At 39.7% G+C, this 21,834-nt stretch overlaps 2 protein-coding genes across 3 annotated transcripts in view; both read left to right on the plus strand.

Annotated features, from left to right (window-relative positions):
• The window catches only part of LOC147608111 (Plasma-membrane choline transporter family protein), a 64,964-nt gene extending 63,681 nt beyond the window's left edge, over positions 1 to 1,283 (plus strand). For both annotated transcript variants that reach the window (XM_086789565.1, XM_086789567.1), the window contains exon 4: positions 610 to 1,283. In XM_086789565.1, coding sequence (XP_086645691.1) covers positions 610 to 864 — 255 coding nt within the window. In that variant the 3' untranslated portion in view covers positions 865 to 1,283. The remainder of the gene's footprint in view (positions 1 to 609) is intronic.
• Positions 1,284 to 20,330: 19,047 nt separating this feature from the next.
• LOC147608113 (flowering-promoting factor 1-like protein 5) lies at positions 20,331 to 20,826 on the plus strand. The gene has a single exon (XM_086790097.1). It carries the CDS (start codon positions 20,402 to 20,404, stop codon positions 20,816 to 20,818), a length of 417 nt encoding a protein of 138 aa, XP_086646223.1. The 5' UTR covers positions 20,331 to 20,401; the 3' UTR covers positions 20,819 to 20,826.
• Positions 20,827 to 21,834: the final 1,008 nt, after the last annotated feature.

Here is a 21,834-nt window from a genome sequence, read left to right on the forward strand (position 1 = left end):
AGGAAGCGTGGGTGGGAAAAGGCGGAGGGGAGAGAGAGAGAGAGAGAGAGAGAGAGAGAGAGAGAGAGAGAGAGAAGAAGAAGAAGAAGAAGAAGAAGAAGAAGAAGCTCTTTTAACGTCGTAGGAACAATCCCAAGAGACCAAATATGATCTATCGGACGGGAGTGAGATTCGAACACAAGACGTGTTGAATAACAACTCCATGAGCTAACCAATCTACCACACATTGGGTGATAGAAAGGTTAGCCCATTTTGTTTATTTACCCACACACCCGTTTGAAGAAGCTCTTTTAATGGAGAGAGAGAGAAAAAGAGAGAGAGAGAGTCACACAAGTGTGTCAGTAAGGTTGTACGATCACGTTCATCATTGTTTTGAGTAGGCCCTTCATGATTTTGTGTTGTTATTATTGTATGCAAAAGCTTTGGCGTCTGACTCTACTGATGTGGTCATAATTGGCATGGCACTTCTGAGACATTTTACTGATGCATAATAATAAACTTCTTATTTTTTAAAACAGAATTTTATACTTCCTCTATACAGATGCAAGATTGTGAGATTTCTTGGGTTATTGCAAGCCATCTAAATATGTTGTCTGCATTCGATCGCAGGTGTGTGCCATTTTAAGGGCAGGAACGGATTTGGAAGCAGCTGCTTATTATGTGACTGTACTTGCTTGGGCTCTCTTGTTTGTCATACTTCTCCTATTCTGCCAGGTTCTGGACAACATCATTGATACAATCTACATTTGCTATGCCATCGACAAGGATTCAGGGACTATGTCCAGAATGGAGGTACATGATGTATACATTATGCTCCCTGTTTCTCGTGACCAACCACCGGCACTGGCGGTACAGCAGCCATGATTTCCTTTGAAGTTTCGGGTTTTCTGGATGTCAATATGATTCACCGGCTCCAATTTGCTCTACTTATCAAGATAGCAGACGAGGATGTGGCAAAGACTTGAATTTTTTGTATCATGTATCATTAAAAGTTATGGTTTGATTGATTTGGCAAAATAAGTCTGAATTTCATTAATGATGTTCATTTGTCATCTTGGACTAAGTTTGGATGCTCTTGCACCATGCTTGGTTAAGATGATCCTTAAGCAACCAAACTGATTGCAAGAAAATAGCATTGCAGTTAGCCACTGCAGGGTTTGCTAAGGCCTTGATTTGTGATTAGTCAAGCAAGGTAGCCATTGGGTTCTAGCTTGACGCCAACTGGGCCTGTTGTGAGGCAGATCCCAGGTTCGAAGCTTGGCTAGGAAAAACTCACAAAAGAATCTAAGCAAGGCTACTAGTACAGGTACCTGGAACCTAGAATATTGAAATTGCAAAGTGGATAAAACTATGTGGTTTTTGGTGCTGCTAGGTAGGACCTAGTTCTCCTTGCATTTTAGGGGGTCAAAAGCCTCTTAGTTGAACATGCTTGGTGCCTTGTCAAATTGTCAGTAGGTTCAGAAAAAAAGGATGGGCAAGTAATCACATGAGTTTTAAGATTTATGACTTGTTTTTTATAATGTGGTGTTTACATAAGGATTTGTTTGTTATTGAGTGCCTAAGATGTGCTCGGATTGCTACCTCCTCCTGAATATTCTTAGGTTGTAGGGTAACAATAAACGACTCAACCAGCTAATATCCATGTGCACTCAAAGCCTTATGAAAGTTTTTGAGAGGTGTAGACTCTACCATATCTCGTTGAATCCACTCAAATAGAAATTTTGGGTTAAGCATTGAGTCCTTTTTGGACACATTGTTTCCAAGAATGGAATCTCCATAGATGAGAATAATATCCATATGATCTTGGAATCACCTCCAATTTCACATAATCTTGGAATTTCCTCCACCCACCAGCTACAAGGTGGTGGAGAGATTCATGAGGCATGTCAAGTATTATATGTTGGACCCTTGTGTAAGCTAGAGGGTACTAATATATGCAAGACCCTTGTATAAGATGAGGCTCCTAATTACCTTTAAATGGACAAACAAATGCCAATGGGCATATGAAAACCTGAAGAGGCATTAGCAAGTGTACCCATCTTGAGATCCCTCAATTGAGATTTAATTTTCCATGTGCACATTAATGTATCAACATTGCACTATCATGTGTGTTAACAAGGGAGCACAATATGGACTTCCCTCTTATCTTTGTTGCTAGATGTCAACAACTACAAAGAGAGAGGGGTTAGCCATGATGTATGGTGTTGTAAATAGTAAATGCATCATCTCTTGGCTACTGCCGGATTGTTTTCCTTATTGACAATCAAGTCTTGTTGTTTTTGGTGAGCTATATTTGGTGAACAATCTTGTTGTATCTGGTCAGATGGCTGGTCATTCTCTTTTGGAATTATACTTGACTATCACAAAGAGTAGTCCATACATGATCATACTAATCACCTTTCTAGAATTCCAAATAGAGAACTCCCTAGGAGGGGAAGATGATCTTCACACGATACTCCTTCATTTCACATTAATCACAAACCATAATAGAATTAAGACATTACCCCCTTCTTGTAGCCAATGGATTCCCCAATAAACTATCCCATCAAGAAGGACCAAACACCACATGAAGAAATCTTCCCTTGATAGTGGGAATACTTTATAAGAAGGGTCAAGTCAGTATAATGAGAGAATACATGCATGACGATGATTTTATTAAGAAAGCCAATGCTGGCACAAAAAAGGACACTATTGGATCGCAAGGTTCTCCAAGCCAGCCTATGGTGGCCTATACTTTTTGAAGATGTAGTGAAATTTCTCAAGCAGTATGATGAACATCAAAGGTTCTAGCATCAGCAGAGCAAAGCAAAGCAAACTATATGTTCTCCATGCCCACCTATGGTATCTCGCACTCTTTGGAGATATAACTAAATTTGTCAAGCATTATGATGAATGTTAAAGGTTTTCCATGGTCCAATAGAGAAGGATCATATGTCCCTAACCCCCATAATCTAAGAATAACCATTTGAAAATGAAGATATGGGCTTTACCGACTACACCACCAAGTGGGATAAGGCCAAAGCACGAATGAAGTGTGGATTTCTTTTTCAAGGAATTCGGGTAGCAAGAAAGTTAATACCTTACTATACCTTTTGTGGTAGCATAGAAAGCTAACATGTTCCTGGCAAGCCAAGAGCATAAACAAAATATTATACACCATTCTCACTAATATGGTATAGACATGGAGCAAAAGTTTCACTCCACACTATAGGCTTACCACACTGCCTAAAAGGTGGTAGCACACCTTTCCAATTTTCATGTGGGTTTGATGTAGCCATGCTAATGAAGCACTTGGTTTCAAGGCTATGAATCATAGAAACAAGACATAATCTTCACAGAAATCCCCTTGCAAAAAGATTGGTTGCTTTAGAGAAAATAAGTGAGCTCGATGACAAGCAATGCAATTTGATGACCAACTCAAAGACAAATGCATGACGGAAGGGGACATGGCACTCATGTACGGTACTCATGTAAAATGTCAAGAATAATAAACAAAATCTCAAATAAAGGAAGATAGCTACTCTCTCAATTTAAGTTCTATATCGAGTCACAAAAATTGCTCCTCTAGGTGTAGTGAAGATAGAGATAGTGGATGGAGTTGAGATGGAAAGATACTTTAATGGTAGAAATCTAAAATGCTAATATGGGCCTCTCACCCATAACATGATCTATAAAATCCATAAGAAAAAAGAGAAGAAACAAAAAGGAGGCCAACAAAAAAATTCAAGACCCCTCATCCACGACACGCTCTATAAAATCCATTAAAAAATGAGAATAAAAAAAAGGGGGGCCAACAAAAAAGGTAGGGCACACCTTGTGGTGATCCCTCTTTTTCAAAAAAATAAACAAAGAGACCAAAGGCCCACAATTTCCATCTAACTTGGGAAGAGCACATTGCTATATGTTGATGGTGAGCCTTAGAATGGTGATGGTAAAATGATGTAGCAAAGAAGAACTGACTTGTCTAACCTCACCATCAACTACCCCTCTAAATCGATTCCCATCTTTAATGTCCAAAATCCTCTCCCAAATAGATGAAGCTTCACATGAACTTTGACAAGCCTTACCAAGGAAATCAAGAGCCTCGACATTGATGCCCCCGCTTTACACAAATCTAACCTTGCTAATAGATCCTCAATCATTGAGATCCCTTCTTCACAACATCCACTGAGCAAAGGAGAACATAAAATCTCTTGTTACCTTGTGCCTTCATAGCCTCGTTGAAAACATCAACAACTATAGTGTTAACCATAGTTGTTGAAAACATCAACAACTGTAGTATAACCATGACCCTTGATATAGAGTAGCCTCCTTCAATGCCACTAACATCTTTAATAGGTTGACAAAGTGGTCGTAAACAAGCATAAAAACACAATACATGCCAAAAATAGTCAGTCATTATCGACACTTTTATAGAGTTTTTAATAAAAACCTTAAAGGCCCAAAATGGGACCTAAAATGAATCCAAATTGACATTTGGATTAAAAGATTTTAAGGAGTTTGATAATGGTGAAGGAATTATTGTCAAAGTTCATGGTGGTAGCTATCGCTTCTAGTCTTATCACTCCTCGATTTTGTAAGATCTGATAACATTCAGGGGCAACCACCTTGATCTTTATCCTATCTTCATTATCTCCAGCTTCTCTAAGCCAAGTTTTGGTATAGTTAACTCCCTTTGACATGATCTGACCACTTTGTCCTTTATCCTTTCTTCGTTATCTCCCAACTTCTCCAAGCGAAGTTATGGCATAGTTGTGAACGATGGCCCACCCATTTGCATCCAAAAGGCTATCCTACGAAACCTCTTGGCTTCTTTTGAGTTTTGGTCCTACTTTTAGCCTTGTTTGCTTGTGAGCTGGATGACATTTTCTGTTTTTATATATTATTGTTAGCCCACGGGTTTTTGATAGTTGTGGTGAAAAAATGGAAGATAATGATTATAGTGCCTATACAATCTCCTTTTGAGAAGTTTTGGCATGGTCCTAAAGGTTGTGACCCTATAGAACCCTTTCCCTACCTAAGCTAGATACATTCTTGCATGAGTATTGCAAAAAAAGGAAAGATGATATGTGGCACAAGAGCTCGACATTGCTATATTGGGTGTATACTTAAGGGGCATGTTCAGATGTTAGCCCATTACACATCGCCATACCCTTGCCTGCCCATGATGATGTGGTGTGGGTATCCACCGCCCATAATTCATGGGCAGGCAATCTCCCCCGCCCATACATGGGCGGTGGGGTATGTGTAACGGGCCTAAACTTGTTGAAAATAGGTGAGACCTTGGAGGACTTTGAAAAGGCCATGCCAAACTCATGAGAAAAATTTGGCAGCCTTTCAACACTATTTTGGGTATATTTTTAAACCTTGATTGAAAAAATAGTTTTTTTAAAATCTTGAAAAATAACTCTCCCTACCTATATTCTAGATCAGATTCCGACAGGGATGGATGTGGAGAGAGCGGTGAGAATGCGAATTTTTAGAATGTCAAAAATCATGATTAGCTAAGTAATTACGTAATTTATACTTAATTATGGATCCCATAAAACTTTGCTTGTGCCAGAAATTTGATGAAAAATCAGATGAAATTCACATAAGAGCTGAGAAAAATGCAGTGCAAAAAGTCATCCAAATAATGGATTTTGGAAAGAAATTGTGAATTTGATTTTCAGCCATGCGTCTTCTGTAAATTAATAATAATTATTTTGTAAATTAAAACCCAAAAAGCAAAGAAAAAGCTTTAAAAATCAGTTTTTCGACTTACCTGGAGCAAAATTGGAGTGTAAAAATGTGAGAATTATGCTAAATTATGTTAAATATAAGCCCCAAAAGTAGGCACCCAGCTTCTCCCCAAATTCGGTAATTACCGTGAATTGTATGTAGAGTAATAGTTATGTAAGTTCATGTATCTTACATTGAGGCAAGTTTTTTAGAGTATACATGTCCCAAGATTTGATATGGGGAACCTTTCCAACATTTAGAAGATTTGTACTTGAGCATGTATCAATCCTATTAGAAATTGATTGCCAACCCTATTAGATGCTTGTTGGACTTGATACAAGGATTAACAACAGTAGTTAGAATAACATGCTTGTTGCAAATGCTCATTGTGAAGGCCTTCTCCATAGCTGACATAGAAATCTGTGGATTTCGGAGCTAAGTGGTATACCTTTGTTGGGAGACTATTTTTGTTTTCCTAAAAATAATTCATATGATGTCGATATCAGTAGAGGTTTGATATGCATTAAGGATTGATAATCAAGGACCTTTGTATGAGAGCATGAAGTAATTAGACTCCTATAGGCCCCATTTTGAAGTAGGCATGGAAATCAAGAACTTTGTTTGAGCATTTTGAAGTAGGCATGGAAATCAAGAACTTTGTTTGAGCATCTAGGCCCTCAAATCTACCCTCTATCGCTTGGATTAATATTTGGTTAGTTTTGGTTGGCCAGAATTGGAAAAAGGCAAATACTGGCTTGCATAACTATCGGAAGAAGGTTTTCAAAGCTCCCACACTTTTTATGTCCACTTTTGTCAATCTTTGCTAGGAGGTCTCTTTGAACAGCTAGAGAAGACCTCCAAATGATCCACTAGGTTTAATACACAATCAAGTATAGACAAAGTTCCCCTGGCATATGGTTTTGTGTAGCCAACAAAGGTTGGGAAGGCTTTTTTTTAAGGCAGGCGTGGAAGCAAAGTGCTCGAGTGAAATTGCTTTTTTCCCAATGCATAATCGGACACTGCCCGGCTTGCAACATTTGATAAACTTGGTTTAACTCAGACCTAAAAATAGCTCCAGATCGATTGGTAAAATATCTTGTCTTAATTGGTCTATGACATATGATTTTAGCCATAGAAACTACATGTTAAGGCAACACTCTTTGCCAAACCTTACATTGTTTTGCCATGGTTTGAGCCATAGTAACTGCATGTGAATGCAACACTCTTTGACAAGCCTTACGGTGTTTTGCCATGGTTAAGACCTCCAAACTACAGGAGCCAGAAATTAAAAAGCATATCTTGGTTTGGCTAAGAATAGCAATTAAAAGGCATCTTGGTCATTACAAGGCAAGTTCATATGCCCATTCACCCATGTGCAGAACTTGGTTTGAAGATTTGACTATTACGTCCCCTTATTTCCCAAACAAAGAAATCCATATTTTCCTTTAGAACTTTTAACTGTAGGCCCTAGCCACCTAGGATAAACTCTAGCTAGACTTATGAGAATTGGGCACATTGGTAGGCTTCAAGTGCCGATGGAACCTTATTACTAACTACTTTGAGATTTGAAAGTAAGTAAATGGGGAGAGAGTTATTTCCAAGCATGGAAATCTCAACCCTCTGGTTTTGACTTCTCCTAGTGTCACCACTTCCTTTCTTCTTGTCAACACTTGTTCTTGACTTAACTCAGTGGATGCATTATCAATTGTTCCCTCATTAGAACCATCATGTATCATGGGCCACGATAGAGTCTGTATCAATACATTCCATTCAGTGACTCCAGACCGGGACATTCTTCAGCAACATAGAGAGGCACCACAATAGGCAGTGGATACAGAGGCCCTGTACTCCATCCACGGGGAGGATGACACATGATGATTCCTGATATGAGTGGTTTTTGCTGCTTACTCCATTGTATGCAAAGGACCTACATACTACGTTGGTGGCTGTGTTCCTCTTTTAGCAGCTAGTTTTCTTTTTTTCATGTTGTCATGACACCTACTTTATTCATGAATGACATGTAACATCTTTTTGGTCTCATAGATCCTTCGGGTCTTTTATAGCGTTGTTTCCTCGGGTCGTGTTGCCACCACCCTTGATTGCACCCTAATCATTCGGAGTCCCATGGTTGGGTCAGTGTGGCCATCAAAGTCTCTCCTATGCTTTTATAAAAATAACATTCCTTAATTAAGTGGTCAATTTTGCATTTCACACAACTCAACCCTGGGTGTGTACGTTACTTGGGTATTGTATGGACCTTGTGAGGACACTTAGCTACACAGTGAGGTCCTTGTGGCAGCGATAACATTGCAGCCATGACCTCCTTGTTGTGGCATTAATGTTCTTGCCCTTCTGTTACGTTGTAGCCTAGAACAATGGTACTAGTGTATTCCCTTGCATCAAAAAATACTGTGGGGTTACCTCCCAAGTGTCACCAAACTCCATGATTTGTTAAGGTTCTCTTATAATCTCCTTCTTCGACACCTCTTCAATGATCATTTTGTTCATTGGCATTACTCTAGGTGCCGATGGTTTTGGTGGTAGGATAGGTTGTGGTATAAGCAATTTAGATACTCTATACATTTCCCTCGTTTGGTTTTGCACATTTGACACATGCCCTTGGAGCATGCCCTTGCCTAGGTGGTGCTGATAAAGCTAATGGGGTTATACCTTATAGGAGGCAACTGAGGCAATTGAGGTTGTTGTTGAGACGTGGGTACCTACACATGCTAGTATCATGGTTTCCAAGTCACGTAATACATCAGTGTGGGTTATACCTTATAGGAGGCAACTGAGGCAATTGAGGTTGTTGTTGAGACGTGGGTACCTACACATGCTAGTATCATGGTTTCCAAGTCACGTAATACATCAGTGTGGGCCTCGTGTGGGCGAGGCCTCAACTGAGGACACTCAGTGCTCCTGTGATTTTGTCGGCATATTGAACACCATGACAACTCCTGTTTGGGCTATATATGTTGGTTAATGGGCACATCCCTTACATCCTTTAGCTTTATTTTGTCTAGAAGTGTAGCACTTAGCTCATCTAAGCTCATATCCTTAATTCATCTCTCTGATGTTTGTCACATCCGTTCGGCTCGAAACATGCAACAATGGAACTACCAAAGTGATGGATTTGGCATCATCAAGCTGTGGCAGTTCAAGCATGTTATTCTCGAAGTTAATGGCTAATTGACAACAATCATCAAGTGATGTTGGCTTAGCCAACAACAAATAGTCATGCATCTTTTTGTTTCGTACTCCCCCTTTGGAAGAAAGGAAACAATTGCTCATCTATTTATCTTTCTCTAGGTTTACACCTCAAATTCAGTTTTTTAGATGTGAGATATAATCTCTCATAGAATCGTTCTCTTCTTGCTTAATGTTGTATAGTTGAGCTACATGGCTCCACTTGTCTCTGCTTTGTGCTAAACTTGGTATGAAAACATACCTAAGCCGTGTAAAGTTAATCCTATCATCAAGCTTAAGTGATCAATACCATTGATGTGCTTTCCCTTCCAATGTAAGAGAGAATGCAAAGATTTTTGTTTGGTCACTAATAGGCCCACAAGTTTTGCACACTGATTTAAATATCTTAAGGTGTCGTATGGCATCACCATTACCTGAGAATTTTTGCATTAGTCTTGCCACATGGTTGGACTTGATTGGTGTTGCCCTTTATGGTGCTGGTGTGATACCTAACTTCGTAGCAACCCCTCTATACCTATTTCTTTAGCCATTCTTAATAGGTCGATAGGTGTTGTGACTCCCATGTGAGGGGTCACTCTGATTGGATCCCTAATGGCTTCAGAATGTCGATTTGTATGTATCATTAGGTCAAGTGGTATGGAACAACTCCCGCATTACTGTTAATATCATCATTGAAAACTGCTTCTTGTATACTCTTGGATTCTGGTGCCCTCAACATGTCGTGACTTCTCCCTTGGTGTAGGTCTTCTCTGTGTTTTCTCTTGACAGATCATTATTGACTTGACAAAGGTGTTACAAGAGTGGTCACGTCTTCTTGAGACTCCTCCATAATAGGTTTTAGAGGTGGCATATCTTCTTTTATTTCCTATTCAATCTGTAGCATTGTCTTGTGCGACCAAGTCTTCCTCGTGTCTTAATCCACTAAGGCTGGACGACCCTTTGCCATGTCAAAGGCACATCTCTTGGCTAATTTCTTGAGTTAGGCTTGGCCTTGCCTCATTCTTTCTTCAGTTTTTAGTTCCCTAGAAGTAGGAAAATACATTTTACCCACCCTTTGGGCACTTATAGAGTCCCTTCTAATTTTGGGAGTAAATTGTGCCATGGGTTGATGATTGCCCTCCCTTGATAGTCAGTCCTCCACTGATTGTTGCTCTCTATTCTCAGGTCTTCTAGTGTCTATTGCCCTATTTGTGCTTGATGGTGGCTATCCCTTGGCTGCAGCAGTTGGTGGATCTTCTCTTTTAAGCTCATAGGTGTATCCTAAGATTTCTTGGGCTAAGACCACGAATCCACCATATAATGTTGGAGAAGAAGTGCCCTTCTCCCTCACCACCAATTTTCCATGGTTTCCTCACTACTTGATGATTCAAAGGATTTCAACCTCTGTAAGCCAAACCCTCCTTTATGTGATGGCCGAGCGAGTTGACCCTAGGCCTCTTTGGCAGGAGGATCCTAGTTGGTTTGATGCATTATCGCGTCATGAGAGGCAATGTCATCACCAAAAAAACTTCTTGACCTTAAGTGTATGAAAATGTTTTAATTGGCAGGAATTTCAATTTGCACACAATTGGAATCAATCAAATGCGCAATTACCAGATTCTTGCAGAATCATGGGCGTGATAATGTTAGGAATCACAGAAAAATATCCTTACACTTTTAGCTATTTGAAGCTACCCCTAATGTTAGGGTGTCCTTAGGAATCCCCTTGAGAACTTAGGTTACTGAAACTCAAGGTCTCAATAGACATGATTTTGCAGGGCAAAGAAGTATGGCCGTGATCTTTTGTAGAATCATGGTAATGATTTCTACCCTAATAAATTCAATGGTGGTATATATAATTTCCTTGAGGTCCCTAGTAACTATTTTAGGTGACAATCCGATCAAATCATCAAGTTGGATCACTGTGATTGATGATGTGTCACCGTGATTGAAGATGTCAGCAACAATCAGGGTGTGATTGCTAGTCTCATAGATGGTCATGAACCATGAACTATGGTCCATGATCAGGGTTAGATAAGATCAAATACGATTGGATACAATGCACAATCTCAAGGTCAATGGGACAACTGGAGTGTCAGAGAATCACGGTCGTGATTAGGAATCACGAGCATGATTTTGTGCTGTATAGGATCATGTTAACGTGAATCTATAGGTTTCGATGAAAAATCGATGGTTGGGGGTGCAAATCTCAAATTTTTTAAGTCCAAAGTTTCCAGTTTGGTCCTTTGTAACATAAATGTTTATGTGTTAACTAGCAAAAGAATCTACTTAAAATTTTAAAGATTAAGAAAAACGTAGAAAAAAGGGTGTTCATTGCATAATCATAGCATGATTAATGAGCTTCCACATGCAAGTACATATGCAAATGACTTGTTTTTCAGCTTTTCTAACTCTTTACCAATGCAAACAATTATACAAAATGCAAGAACAACAAAAAACAATCATTCTTTTCTCTTTTCTTCTCTTTTATCGCTGCAACGTTATCCACTTCTTTTCCACTTCTCAACCATTCACACAGCTTCAAGAAGCCATATCTAGGAAAAAGGGACTTGTAAGAAGTTGACATGAGTAGAAAGAGACTGATGACTACTACTCAATAGTGGTGGGAAAAATGTTAATGGCTATACTACCCCTCCTCAAATGCAATGAATAATGCTTCCCTTAGCATGTCATGGCTACACCACCCCTCCTCAAATGCAATGAATAATGCTTCCCTTAGCATGTCATGGCTACACCACCCCTCCTCAAATGCAATGAATAATGCTTACCTTAACATGTCGTGTGAGTGATGGGGAACTTGTCCGAATCCTAGCTTGTGTCTCTTCTTGAAAACTCCAAGATGCACTAGTGGTTGCTAGTTCCACCACTCCTTTACCTCCTTCTTCAAGCTATTACCAAGAGGCTGCCTTTCTTCATACAAGGACTCTCACTCCTCTCTACTCATAGACTTATAAAAGCACAAGGAACATGCACCAAGAATGTAGTACTCTCTCCTCTCAAATCTCTCACACACCATAGACACAAATGAGAGAAAGGAGATAATCGTGTCCTTACATTATGAGAAATTGGTATTTATACAATTGCTCCCTTTTTTTTTTCTTCAGGAAAGAGACTTCTACTAAGTATGAAAAAGCATACAACAATCATAGCTATAAGCTAGAATAGAATAGAATAGAATCACCCCAATATGTAAGGCGATTTTAACCACTGAGGAGCATCATGATGCCATGAAAGACTTGTGGGACTAGAGGAAAGGAAAATGCCATGGTCTCACTCTCACATAAATACAACGCACTTTGCCTACGCGCGGAACAAGAGGACCCCTAAATACGAGCCCAAGTAGCCATGAGAGTATGGATGATATCACCCCATATAGTACTAATGCACTGAGACACAAAAATTTGGACACCCTCAATAGCCTCCATGCATCTAGCTTTCCAGATTTTCCATGCTGTAATACTGCAAACAATCTCCCAAGTGGTATCAATCCTCTATTTGGGGGGCATATAATCAAAGTGAGGGATATCCTACAATAAACCATGCTGGGCAATACCTCTCTGAGTGAAAATAGCAGAGTCTGTACCACTTCCCTTGTAGAAAAGCTGCAAGCCAGATTGGGAGAGCCAAGCAATTGTCCCCCAAGTCACATACAAGTCACATACATGGCGCGACCACTCAATCTGCCCATAAGTTGGGCTATAGAGATAAACTTAAATGATTATAAATGCTACTTAGTCTTGGGCATGGCCCCGACCGTTCTCATAATTACAACCCTTATAGTGTAGTTTCATGACACTTATTATGCTATCTCCCATATGTAGCGGAGATATGCTAGGTTAAGCTCAAAATGGGGTTAACATTGCTCTAACGCAAAGAAACACTCCCAAAAAAGAAAACATACTTAGTAGGTCTCCTGCCTAAGTCACTACTAGCCCAATCAATATTTGTATACCCATGTAGCTATATCTCTCTATCACGTCATAGAAAAGCCCATAATCAATAGGTGGACTCCATGTATCTGAGAATATGTCTAGCCACATCCAAGTGTGTCTTCCTTAGGGCCTGCATAAACTGACTTCATGTATTTGGGAATTTATCCAGCTGCATCCAAGTGTGGCTTCCTTGGGGATTGCATAAACTGATGTATAAGTCTAACTCACAAGTCCAATACACAGCTCAAATCTGGATGGATGATTGAGACCCTTGATGAGTAGACATGATCGGTAATTGTAATGGAATACTAATTGAATCGATGATCTAAATTTGAGATTAACAATCTAAAAAGCACATTAAAGATGGTAGTTGGCACTGGTCCTTCTTAGTTACTGTTTGCAAGGGAGTCTTTCTCTAATTTATTCCCTCTTAGAGAATATATGTTAGGTACTTTATCAGCCCCCATAACTTATGCTCAAGCATGTGTGGTAATGAAGGCCATTGCCCACAAATCGCCAAAAATTAATTATTTTTAGGCTCTGACTACTAGTGATCTGGATGCTTATGCGGTGGCAAGTGGATCGAATGATGATCCAAAAATTCCAAAGAACATAATACATAGTTTTCTTTAGATTTTTTATTTTTCAGAACATTTGTTACAATTTTTAAGGGTTTTTTGACATGATATAGTTTCTGCTTAGCAATACTCCAATGTTGTAATTATACTCTCAATTTAACATTAATGCCTTGATTAAGCTAGTCTAGAAAAAAAAATTAAAAAATGCTAATGTATACTAATATCTTTGTTATGATGAAATCCACCCAGTGTGGAGAGATAGTTGACCTCAATCACACTCGGGGCTTGCTCCACCACTCCAACAAGACAAAGAATTGAACAAAATAAGCACCATTAAATACTAAAGAGTTTAAAGTTGGAAGCAAAAATCTATTCTAATCACACAAATCTACTCCTAATCACATAAGTGATCACTCAATGTAACTCCGATCCTACACTAGATATATTTCCTCAACATTTAACCAAGGATTTGCATTGAAGGGCAAGATAGAGTGGGAAAAATTACAACATTTAACCAAGGATTTGCATTGAAGGGCAAGATAGAGTGGGAAAAATTACAACATTTTTGAATAGAAAAACAACTCTACTCCCTTACCTCATCCAAGACTACTAGCCCGATCCCTAGCAGTGTTGCCATTTATTCATGTAAATAACCTTATTGTTTTCTAGCAATAAATCATAGTGCTTGGTTAGACCACTTGTCTTTGATCATGGAAGTCCCTTTAGAGAGGCTAAATAAGCCAAGAGGTGTGTCAATCTCTCTTATTTAGGCACTCTCTACTCACCAATCAACTAAATATCTCTTTAAGACAAGAGGTGTATCAATATCTCTTGTGTGTTTAAGTCCTCTCTACTCACCAATCAACCAAACAATTCTTCATAATAAAGGCAATGCATCACTCTCTCACTCAAGCAAGCAAGCATGCATGCATGCTCTATACACACCATCAACACACACAATCATGTAACCTATAAGTAACAAACAATAAGGCAAGAGTAGCTCAAGAGAACAAGAAAGCTTTGCACTAGAGAAATGATAGAATCCCCTCATTCACATTATCCAAAAGTTGTATATATACAAGAGGGATTTGCCTGGTCACGCCTAGCCTAAGTGGGTGCGCATTCCTATCTCTACCTATATATTCAAGGTTTTTCGTTATGGTAGGATTCAATATAATAGTGGTCCATGGCCTAAACATAATGTAAATACAACTGAAGCTAGAGGTGAGGATTTTAGGTGTACAAAAAAGAGTTAACCCTGCTCTGCTCGTGTGGGGAAGTAGTGTTGGAATTAGGGTTGCAGGAAAACACACAAAGCTTGGAGAAGAAGAAGCAAGAATGCACACAACACAAAGTGTATTAGATTGTGTCAATGTACAAAAGATAAGTTAGCCCTAGAAGGATGGGCGTATATACAAGCCGGGGGAAAAAACCTCCTAAAGAGGGAAAAAGTGCCCCGGCGGTCCTAAGTGTGTTCACACACATCACTGCCTATATATATACGGAAACAAATCTCCCCTTGGAGTGATGGTGTGAACGAGAGCTGGCACTCATATATAGGGGAGTGCCATGCCCGAAGTAGATCAGTCCACAAAGGGGAGCAAGCCCAAAGCTTTGCGGAAAGCTTCGAACTTCTCACGAGGAAGTGCCTTTGTGAAAAGATCGGCGAGGTTGTCCTGTGTTGGCACATAGGCCAAGTTGATCTCTCCTGCTGAGAGTCTCTCCCTGACATAGTGATAATGCACCTCAATGTGCTTTGTGCGAGCATGAAAAACTGGGTTTCTCGCAACTACCAATGCACTCTGACTGTCAGTGAAGATAGAGGTGGCACAGACTCCTGTCCAACACCCAAGTCAGCCATAAGCCGTCTGAGCCACACACACTCAACCGTAGCTGTGAAAGCTACCCTGTACTCAGCTTCACAACTAGAAGTGGCCATAGTAGGTTGCTTCTTGCTCAACCAAGATATGCATGAGCTACCGAGCATGAAACAAAAACCACTTGTGGACACTCTTGTGTCATAGCAACCAGCCCAATCTGAGTCTGAAAAAGCATGTAAATCTGGCGGCAATGATCCCCCCTTGGGATAAAACAACCCAAGATATATGGTGCCACTCAAGTAGCGAAAGATGCGTTTAACTGCCTTCCAATGCTGAGACCCTGGGCTATGCATAAACCTGCTCACCTGTGAGACTGCAAACTGAATGTCCGGCCTCGTAATACATACATAAATGAGGCAACCAACAGCTGTCTGATAGAGTGTGACATCAAAGTGATCTCCAGCATCATGAAGACTCAACTTCAAACCTGTCTCCATTGGAGTAGCAATAGGCTTGCAATCTTCAAGGCCAAATCTCCGCAACAATGTCTCAATATACTTTGTCTGACACAAAGCAATACCTCCATCACACTGCTTAAATTGTATCCCCAAATAATGATGCAAATGCCCCAAATCTGACATCTCAAAAGAGGCATTCAAATCAGCCTTAAAATCAGCAATATGACTCTCATTTGGTCTTGTGAGCAGCATGTCATCGACATAGATAGCAATGATTAGATGTACACCATCCACACGTTTAACATACAAAGTGCTTTCTGTTGGACTATTCTGAAACCCATGTGCAATCAAATATGCATGTATCTTTTCATACCAAGCTTGTGGAGCTTGCTTTAAACCATATAAAGCCTTTTTCAACCTGCACACTTTGTTTTCCTTCCCTCTTTGAACAAAACCACGAGGCTGCGATACATACACTTCCTCATGCAAATCTCCATTCAAGAACGCAGTCTTTATGTCCAACTGATGTACATTCCAACCATTATGAGCTGCCAATGCACAAATGCCACGAATGGTAGTCATACGACAAGTGGGAGCAAAGGTCTCATCAAAATCAATGCCCTTTTCTTGAGCATAACCCTTCGCAACAAGTCTAGCCTTATAGCGATCAACACTGCCATCGGGCTTTCGTTTCAACTTAAAAACCCACTTACATCTAGCCTCAAGCCAAAACGCATGTGGCAAAGCTTGGCTCTTGACCATACATCGTGCCATCTCCATAAGTGACCTATTTTTTCTCTCAGCAACACCATTTTGCTGAGGGGTATACGGCACTGTACATTGGTGTTTTATTCCACGACTAGCTAGAAATGCATCAAACTCTTTAGACATGTACTCCCCCCCTCGATCAGAACGGCGGAGGGTGCCCACAGTACAATTGCAAGCGCTCGTGAAAACTCACCTCAATCGGAGAACGTGAGTCAGAGGGTGCTGGCGGTGTAGCCCTGGGAGCCTATGCCTGCTCTGATACCAATTGTTGGAATTAGGGTTGCAGGAAAACACACAAAGCTTGGAGAAGAAGAAGCAAGAATGCACACAACACAAAGTGTATTAGATTGTGTCAATGTACAAAAGATAAGTTAGCCCTAGAAGGATGGGCGTATATACAAGCCGGGGGAAAAAACCTCCTAAAGAGGGAAAAAGTGCCCCGGCGGTCCTAAGTGTGTTCACACACATCACTGCCTATATATATATGGCAACAAGTAGAAGTCCTCAAAATGTCTTGCAACCTCCACTTGAGCCTCAAAATGTCTTGCAACCTCCACTTGAGCCTCAAAATCTCTATAAACAAGGTCCTCAAAATGTCTCACAACCTCTACTTAAGCCTCAAAATTAGCCTAGTGACTCGGGATAGTCTCAACTTGATCATTTATTGAGCCATTTGAGCCATCAATTGAATATTAACTTATAGTATCATCCCAAGATTTCTCTTCTGATTTATCCTCAACCTAGTTTGATGGATTGGCTTTGGTAGTCTCTTTCTCTTAAAAAGGATATTGGTACTCCTCTTCTTGTTAATATTAACTTATAGTATCATCCCAAGATTTCTCTTCTGATTTATCCTCAACCTAGTTTGATGGATTGGCTTTGGTAGTCTCTTAAAAAGGATATTGGCCAATTGGATTAATTAGACCTTTCATTTAACCCGATTGAAGTTGATTTATTCCAATACTATCAACCTTGGACCTCAAGTGAGCCCAATCAAATCCAATTGAATTTAATATTACTTAATTGGATCCAACTCAAGGACCATGATTAAACCTTGATCAACTCAAAGGGGCCCAGGAATTTGGACTCTAGTCCAAATTTAATTAGATTTATTTTGGCCTATAGGCTCTAGGCTAGGGGTGCAAGATAAGTTCAAAGATAACTTGGACACAAGGACTATATAAGTTTGGTATATAAGCCAAGTTCAAAGATTCGGACCCAAGTACGAATCTCCTTAGATTTGGATGGCTATTCCAAAACCGATTCATTAGGGACTAGGTCAACTCTTAGCCTAAGCCCATAGATTTGGACTCAAGTTCAAAACCCCTTAATTTTATTTGGGCCCAAAGACTCTAAGGTAAGAATGCAAGTAGGGATGCAAAACAAGTTCTTAGGTTTGGACTTGAGTTTGAAACCAATAAGTGATTCTTGTTTTTTCACATGAAGAAAAAAAGTGCACAAAATAAGACAAAGGGTTAAACAAACTTAAGTGAATATCTTTTGAACCAATGCATGGTTTCATTGAGTCCTGCACATCATGAATAAGCTTGATCTTGTAAGTTGGAATTGAAGCTTGCTACAACGCGCTGAAATTATTTCTTCCACTAGGCAAAATATATAATGAATCATAGAAAAAGATATGTTGGGAAGCCAATACTCTTGCATTCTTATTCTCATATAATAAGGCTTTGATTTCACCACCATGAAAAAAACAGGTTGCCATAGTAAAAATTAGAGAGATACAAAGTTGCAAAATGTAAAACATATATTACACAAACAATTTGAAAACATGATTAATTATTGGCTAAAAAATAAACCAGATACGTACTCATTGTTTGTCTTAGTGTCTTAAAATTTGTTGCATAGTAGGGATGCATGTGAATATCTTTGTGCATGTAGACATGCCGAATAAGAACCTTTGCCACATAATGTCTACCATCACTTTGATGTCAGAAAACTAAGATTCTCCTTGCTTCTTGGATAGATCATCGCTGTCCTCATTGGAGGTAACTCTAAATGTGTCCTAAGTGCTTGGTTGCATAAACACCCATGAGAACTCAGAGTAATATTGTGGAATCCACTCTACCTCTTCCACTTTCTTGTTTGAAGCCTGCACATGGAGTGAATATTACTTCTTGAATTTCTTTGATGAGACATTAGATAAAAGTTAGATATTATCAAGAAACCTTAAAAAAAAGGTATGTAAAAAAGCAAAAAACATATGAGAAAAGTAAAACATATTTCTTAATAAAATATAACATTTGAAAAGATCTTTAGGCAAATTTACCTTTGCCCTCTAACAGATCTTAACAGACAGCCACTATATATAGCATTAAAGTTATATTGTTAAATATCTACATGTAGAGAAAAAGAACCCCATATAGCTTTACAGTTGTAATGTTGAACATCTCCCTACGGAGAAAAAGAAGCACATAACAACCTAAATTTTTTATTTATGGTGGTAGAATTCTCTTTTCTCTAATCCAACTAGATTTTATGTTTTTTGGCATTAGGCAAAAGGACCCGAGGGATTGTCATATGAATAGGGGCCTATAATGAGTGAAAAATAAAATTGATTAATTAGCGAATGAGATGCGTTTTTTTTAAATGAAGGTGTTTTTAAAGTTTTTCGCATACTTTTTATCATAGAATATAGAAATAGAAGGGGTTTTGACTAATTAGTGAACGAGATGCGTTTAAAAAAAAATGAAGGTGTTTGTAAAGCTTTTTGCATACTTTTTATAGAATATAGAAATAGAAGGGGTTTTGACTTTAATGGATTCTGCCGAAAACCAATAGTCGAGATGGTGGAAGTGTTGAGTGCCTCCCCGAGGTCGTGAGATCGAATCTCCTTAGAGACGAAACCGTGAGGCACCTAGTTGTAGGTTGTGGGATCGAATCTCCTCGGACGAAACCGTGATCGAATCTCCCTGAGGTGGCAGGATCGAATCTCCTGGGACGAAACCGTGAGGCACCTAGTTGTAGGTTGTGTGTGTTCAATTCAAGTTATCTAAAAAAAAAGACTTTAAGGGATTCATTATATATATATATATATATATATATATATATACGCTTCGAACTTCGCAGTAAAAGAATTATTTAGCGTTTTTTTTTGGATGTAGCGTTTTTTTTTGTCATATGAATAGGGGCCTACAATGAGTGAAAAATAAAATTGATTAATTAGCGAACGAGATGCGTTTTTTTTAAACGAAGGTGTTTTTAAAGTTTTTCGCATACTTTTTATCATAGAATATAGAAATAGAAGGGGTTTTGACTAATTAGTGAACGAGATGCGTTTTTTTAAAAAACGAAGGTGTTTGTAAAGCTTTTTGCATACTTTTTATAGAATATAGAAATAGAAGGGGTTTTGACTTTAACGGATTCTGCCGAAAACCAATAGTCGAGATGGTGGAAGTGTTGAGTGCCTCCCCGAGGTCGTGGGATCGAATCTCCTCGGAGACGAAACCGTGAGGCACCTAGTTGTAGGTTGTGGGATCGAATCTCCTCGGACGAAACCGTGATCGAATCTCCCTGAGGTGGCGGGATCGAATCTGGCGGGATCGAATCTCCTGGGACGAAACCGTGAGGCACCTAGTTGTAGGTTGTGTGTGTTCAATTCAAGTTATATATATATATATATATATATATATATATATATATATATATACGCTTCGAACTTCGCAGTAAAAGAATTATTTAGCGTTGTTTTTTGGATGTAGGGTTCACATGATCACATCCCATGCCGTTTTGTTTTTGTGCGGTAACGTACGCACGTTTCCAAGAGGTTTGCCGAGCTTTGCATGGTCGAAGCGACGTCCGTTCGGATCAGTGTGTTGGCGGCAACGCGCCTTTCGTTGGGATCGGGAGATGCGGACAGATCCACGACGACACAGAAACGACGTATCACGTTAACGAGAATGCGACGTGCGGGCAAAGTATGGTACGGGATTCTGCAGGACATGGAGTCCCTGCAGAAACAGCCGGCGGGGACGGGGCCCACGTCGGCGGCGCCCTTGGCGGGTGAGGCGGACAGCTGGGCGCCGGCGCGGAAACTGCTGGTTTACCGGGCGACGGACGAGGTGGTGTCGTCCTACGAGGCGCTAGAGGGCAAGCTCTTTGCGCTGGGGTGGGAGCGCGGCACCGACTGCGGCGTGGCCGCCCGGCAGTACCACCGCACGGAGAGCGGGCCGTTCTCGCAGCTCCTCTGCCTCCCTAACCTCGAGTTCCGCAACCTCAAGTCCATCCACCTCTACAACATCGTCGTGCAGACCCGCACCGCATTTGAGGTGCGCGACGTCGTGGTCAAAACCTACAGGGCCAAGCGTCCCGTCTAGAATCCACATAACGCTCAAGCTTGCTAGGGTTTATCCATTAAAATCAAACGCTCAAGCTTACATACCTTAAGATTTCTACACATCATCTATCCTATAGTTGCCTATAGATAGCTAGATAAATTATATAATTATAATCATATGTATATATATATATATATATATATACATAATTAAGAGAGAGAGAGAGAGAGAGAGAGAGAGAGAGAGAGAGAGAGAGAGAGAGACCTACCTTCACATGCTTACATGCAATAGCTTTTGGAGGATCTCTAGGGCCACGATTTTGAGCTCTCATCTGAGCCTAAAAAGCCATACACGACATGAGAACCAAGAGGTTGAGTTGAGGGAGAAGTTGCCATAGAAGATTCTAAATCAATAAATCAACCAAAGAGGTTGAGTTGAGGGAGAAGGTTTCATAGAAGATTCCAAATCAATAAATCCTCTAGTTTTGGGAGTGCTTTCTTATTAAAAGGCAACCTCAAAATTACAATAGGCTAAGAAGTGGCATGTTTCATGTGGGGGATGTTGTGTACCACTAGGGCATTAGCTATAACTATAGAGCGCATCTCCTAATACTCATTATCTATGACTTTTTAGATGGCATCTCCTAATACTCAATATTATCTATAACTTTTAGATGGCATCTCAAAATTATAGTAGGCTAAGAAGTGGCATGTTTCATGTGGGGGATGTTGTGTACTACTCCGGTAGCACCTATAACTTTTAGAGGGTATCTCATTAAACTTCTAGGATGACCAATATTCTATGTAGACTAGGATTCATAGTATGATTCAACTTAATTGACAAGGAAATACCTAGGGTATGGTTTGAAGCTAAAGGCCAAACATAGGTGCTTTAAAAGATGGAAGAACGTGATACGACTGGGATAGTGAAGATACAAGCAAGATGTGTATTTAGTGAAGGTGTTTAAATTATTGAGATGTTGAAAATTCATTTTTAATCGTACTTACATGTGTATTAGGCCTAATCGTAGTAGGAATAGGAATGAAAAAAGTTAA

This window comes from Cibotium barometz, chromosome 54 (genome assembly GCF_041138505.1).
Source record: "Cibotium barometz isolate CiBa-2024 chromosome 54, ASM4113850v1, whole genome shotgun sequence".
NCBI classification, from domain to species: domain Eukaryota; kingdom Viridiplantae; phylum Streptophyta; class Polypodiopsida; order Cyatheales; family Cibotiaceae; genus Cibotium; species Cibotium barometz.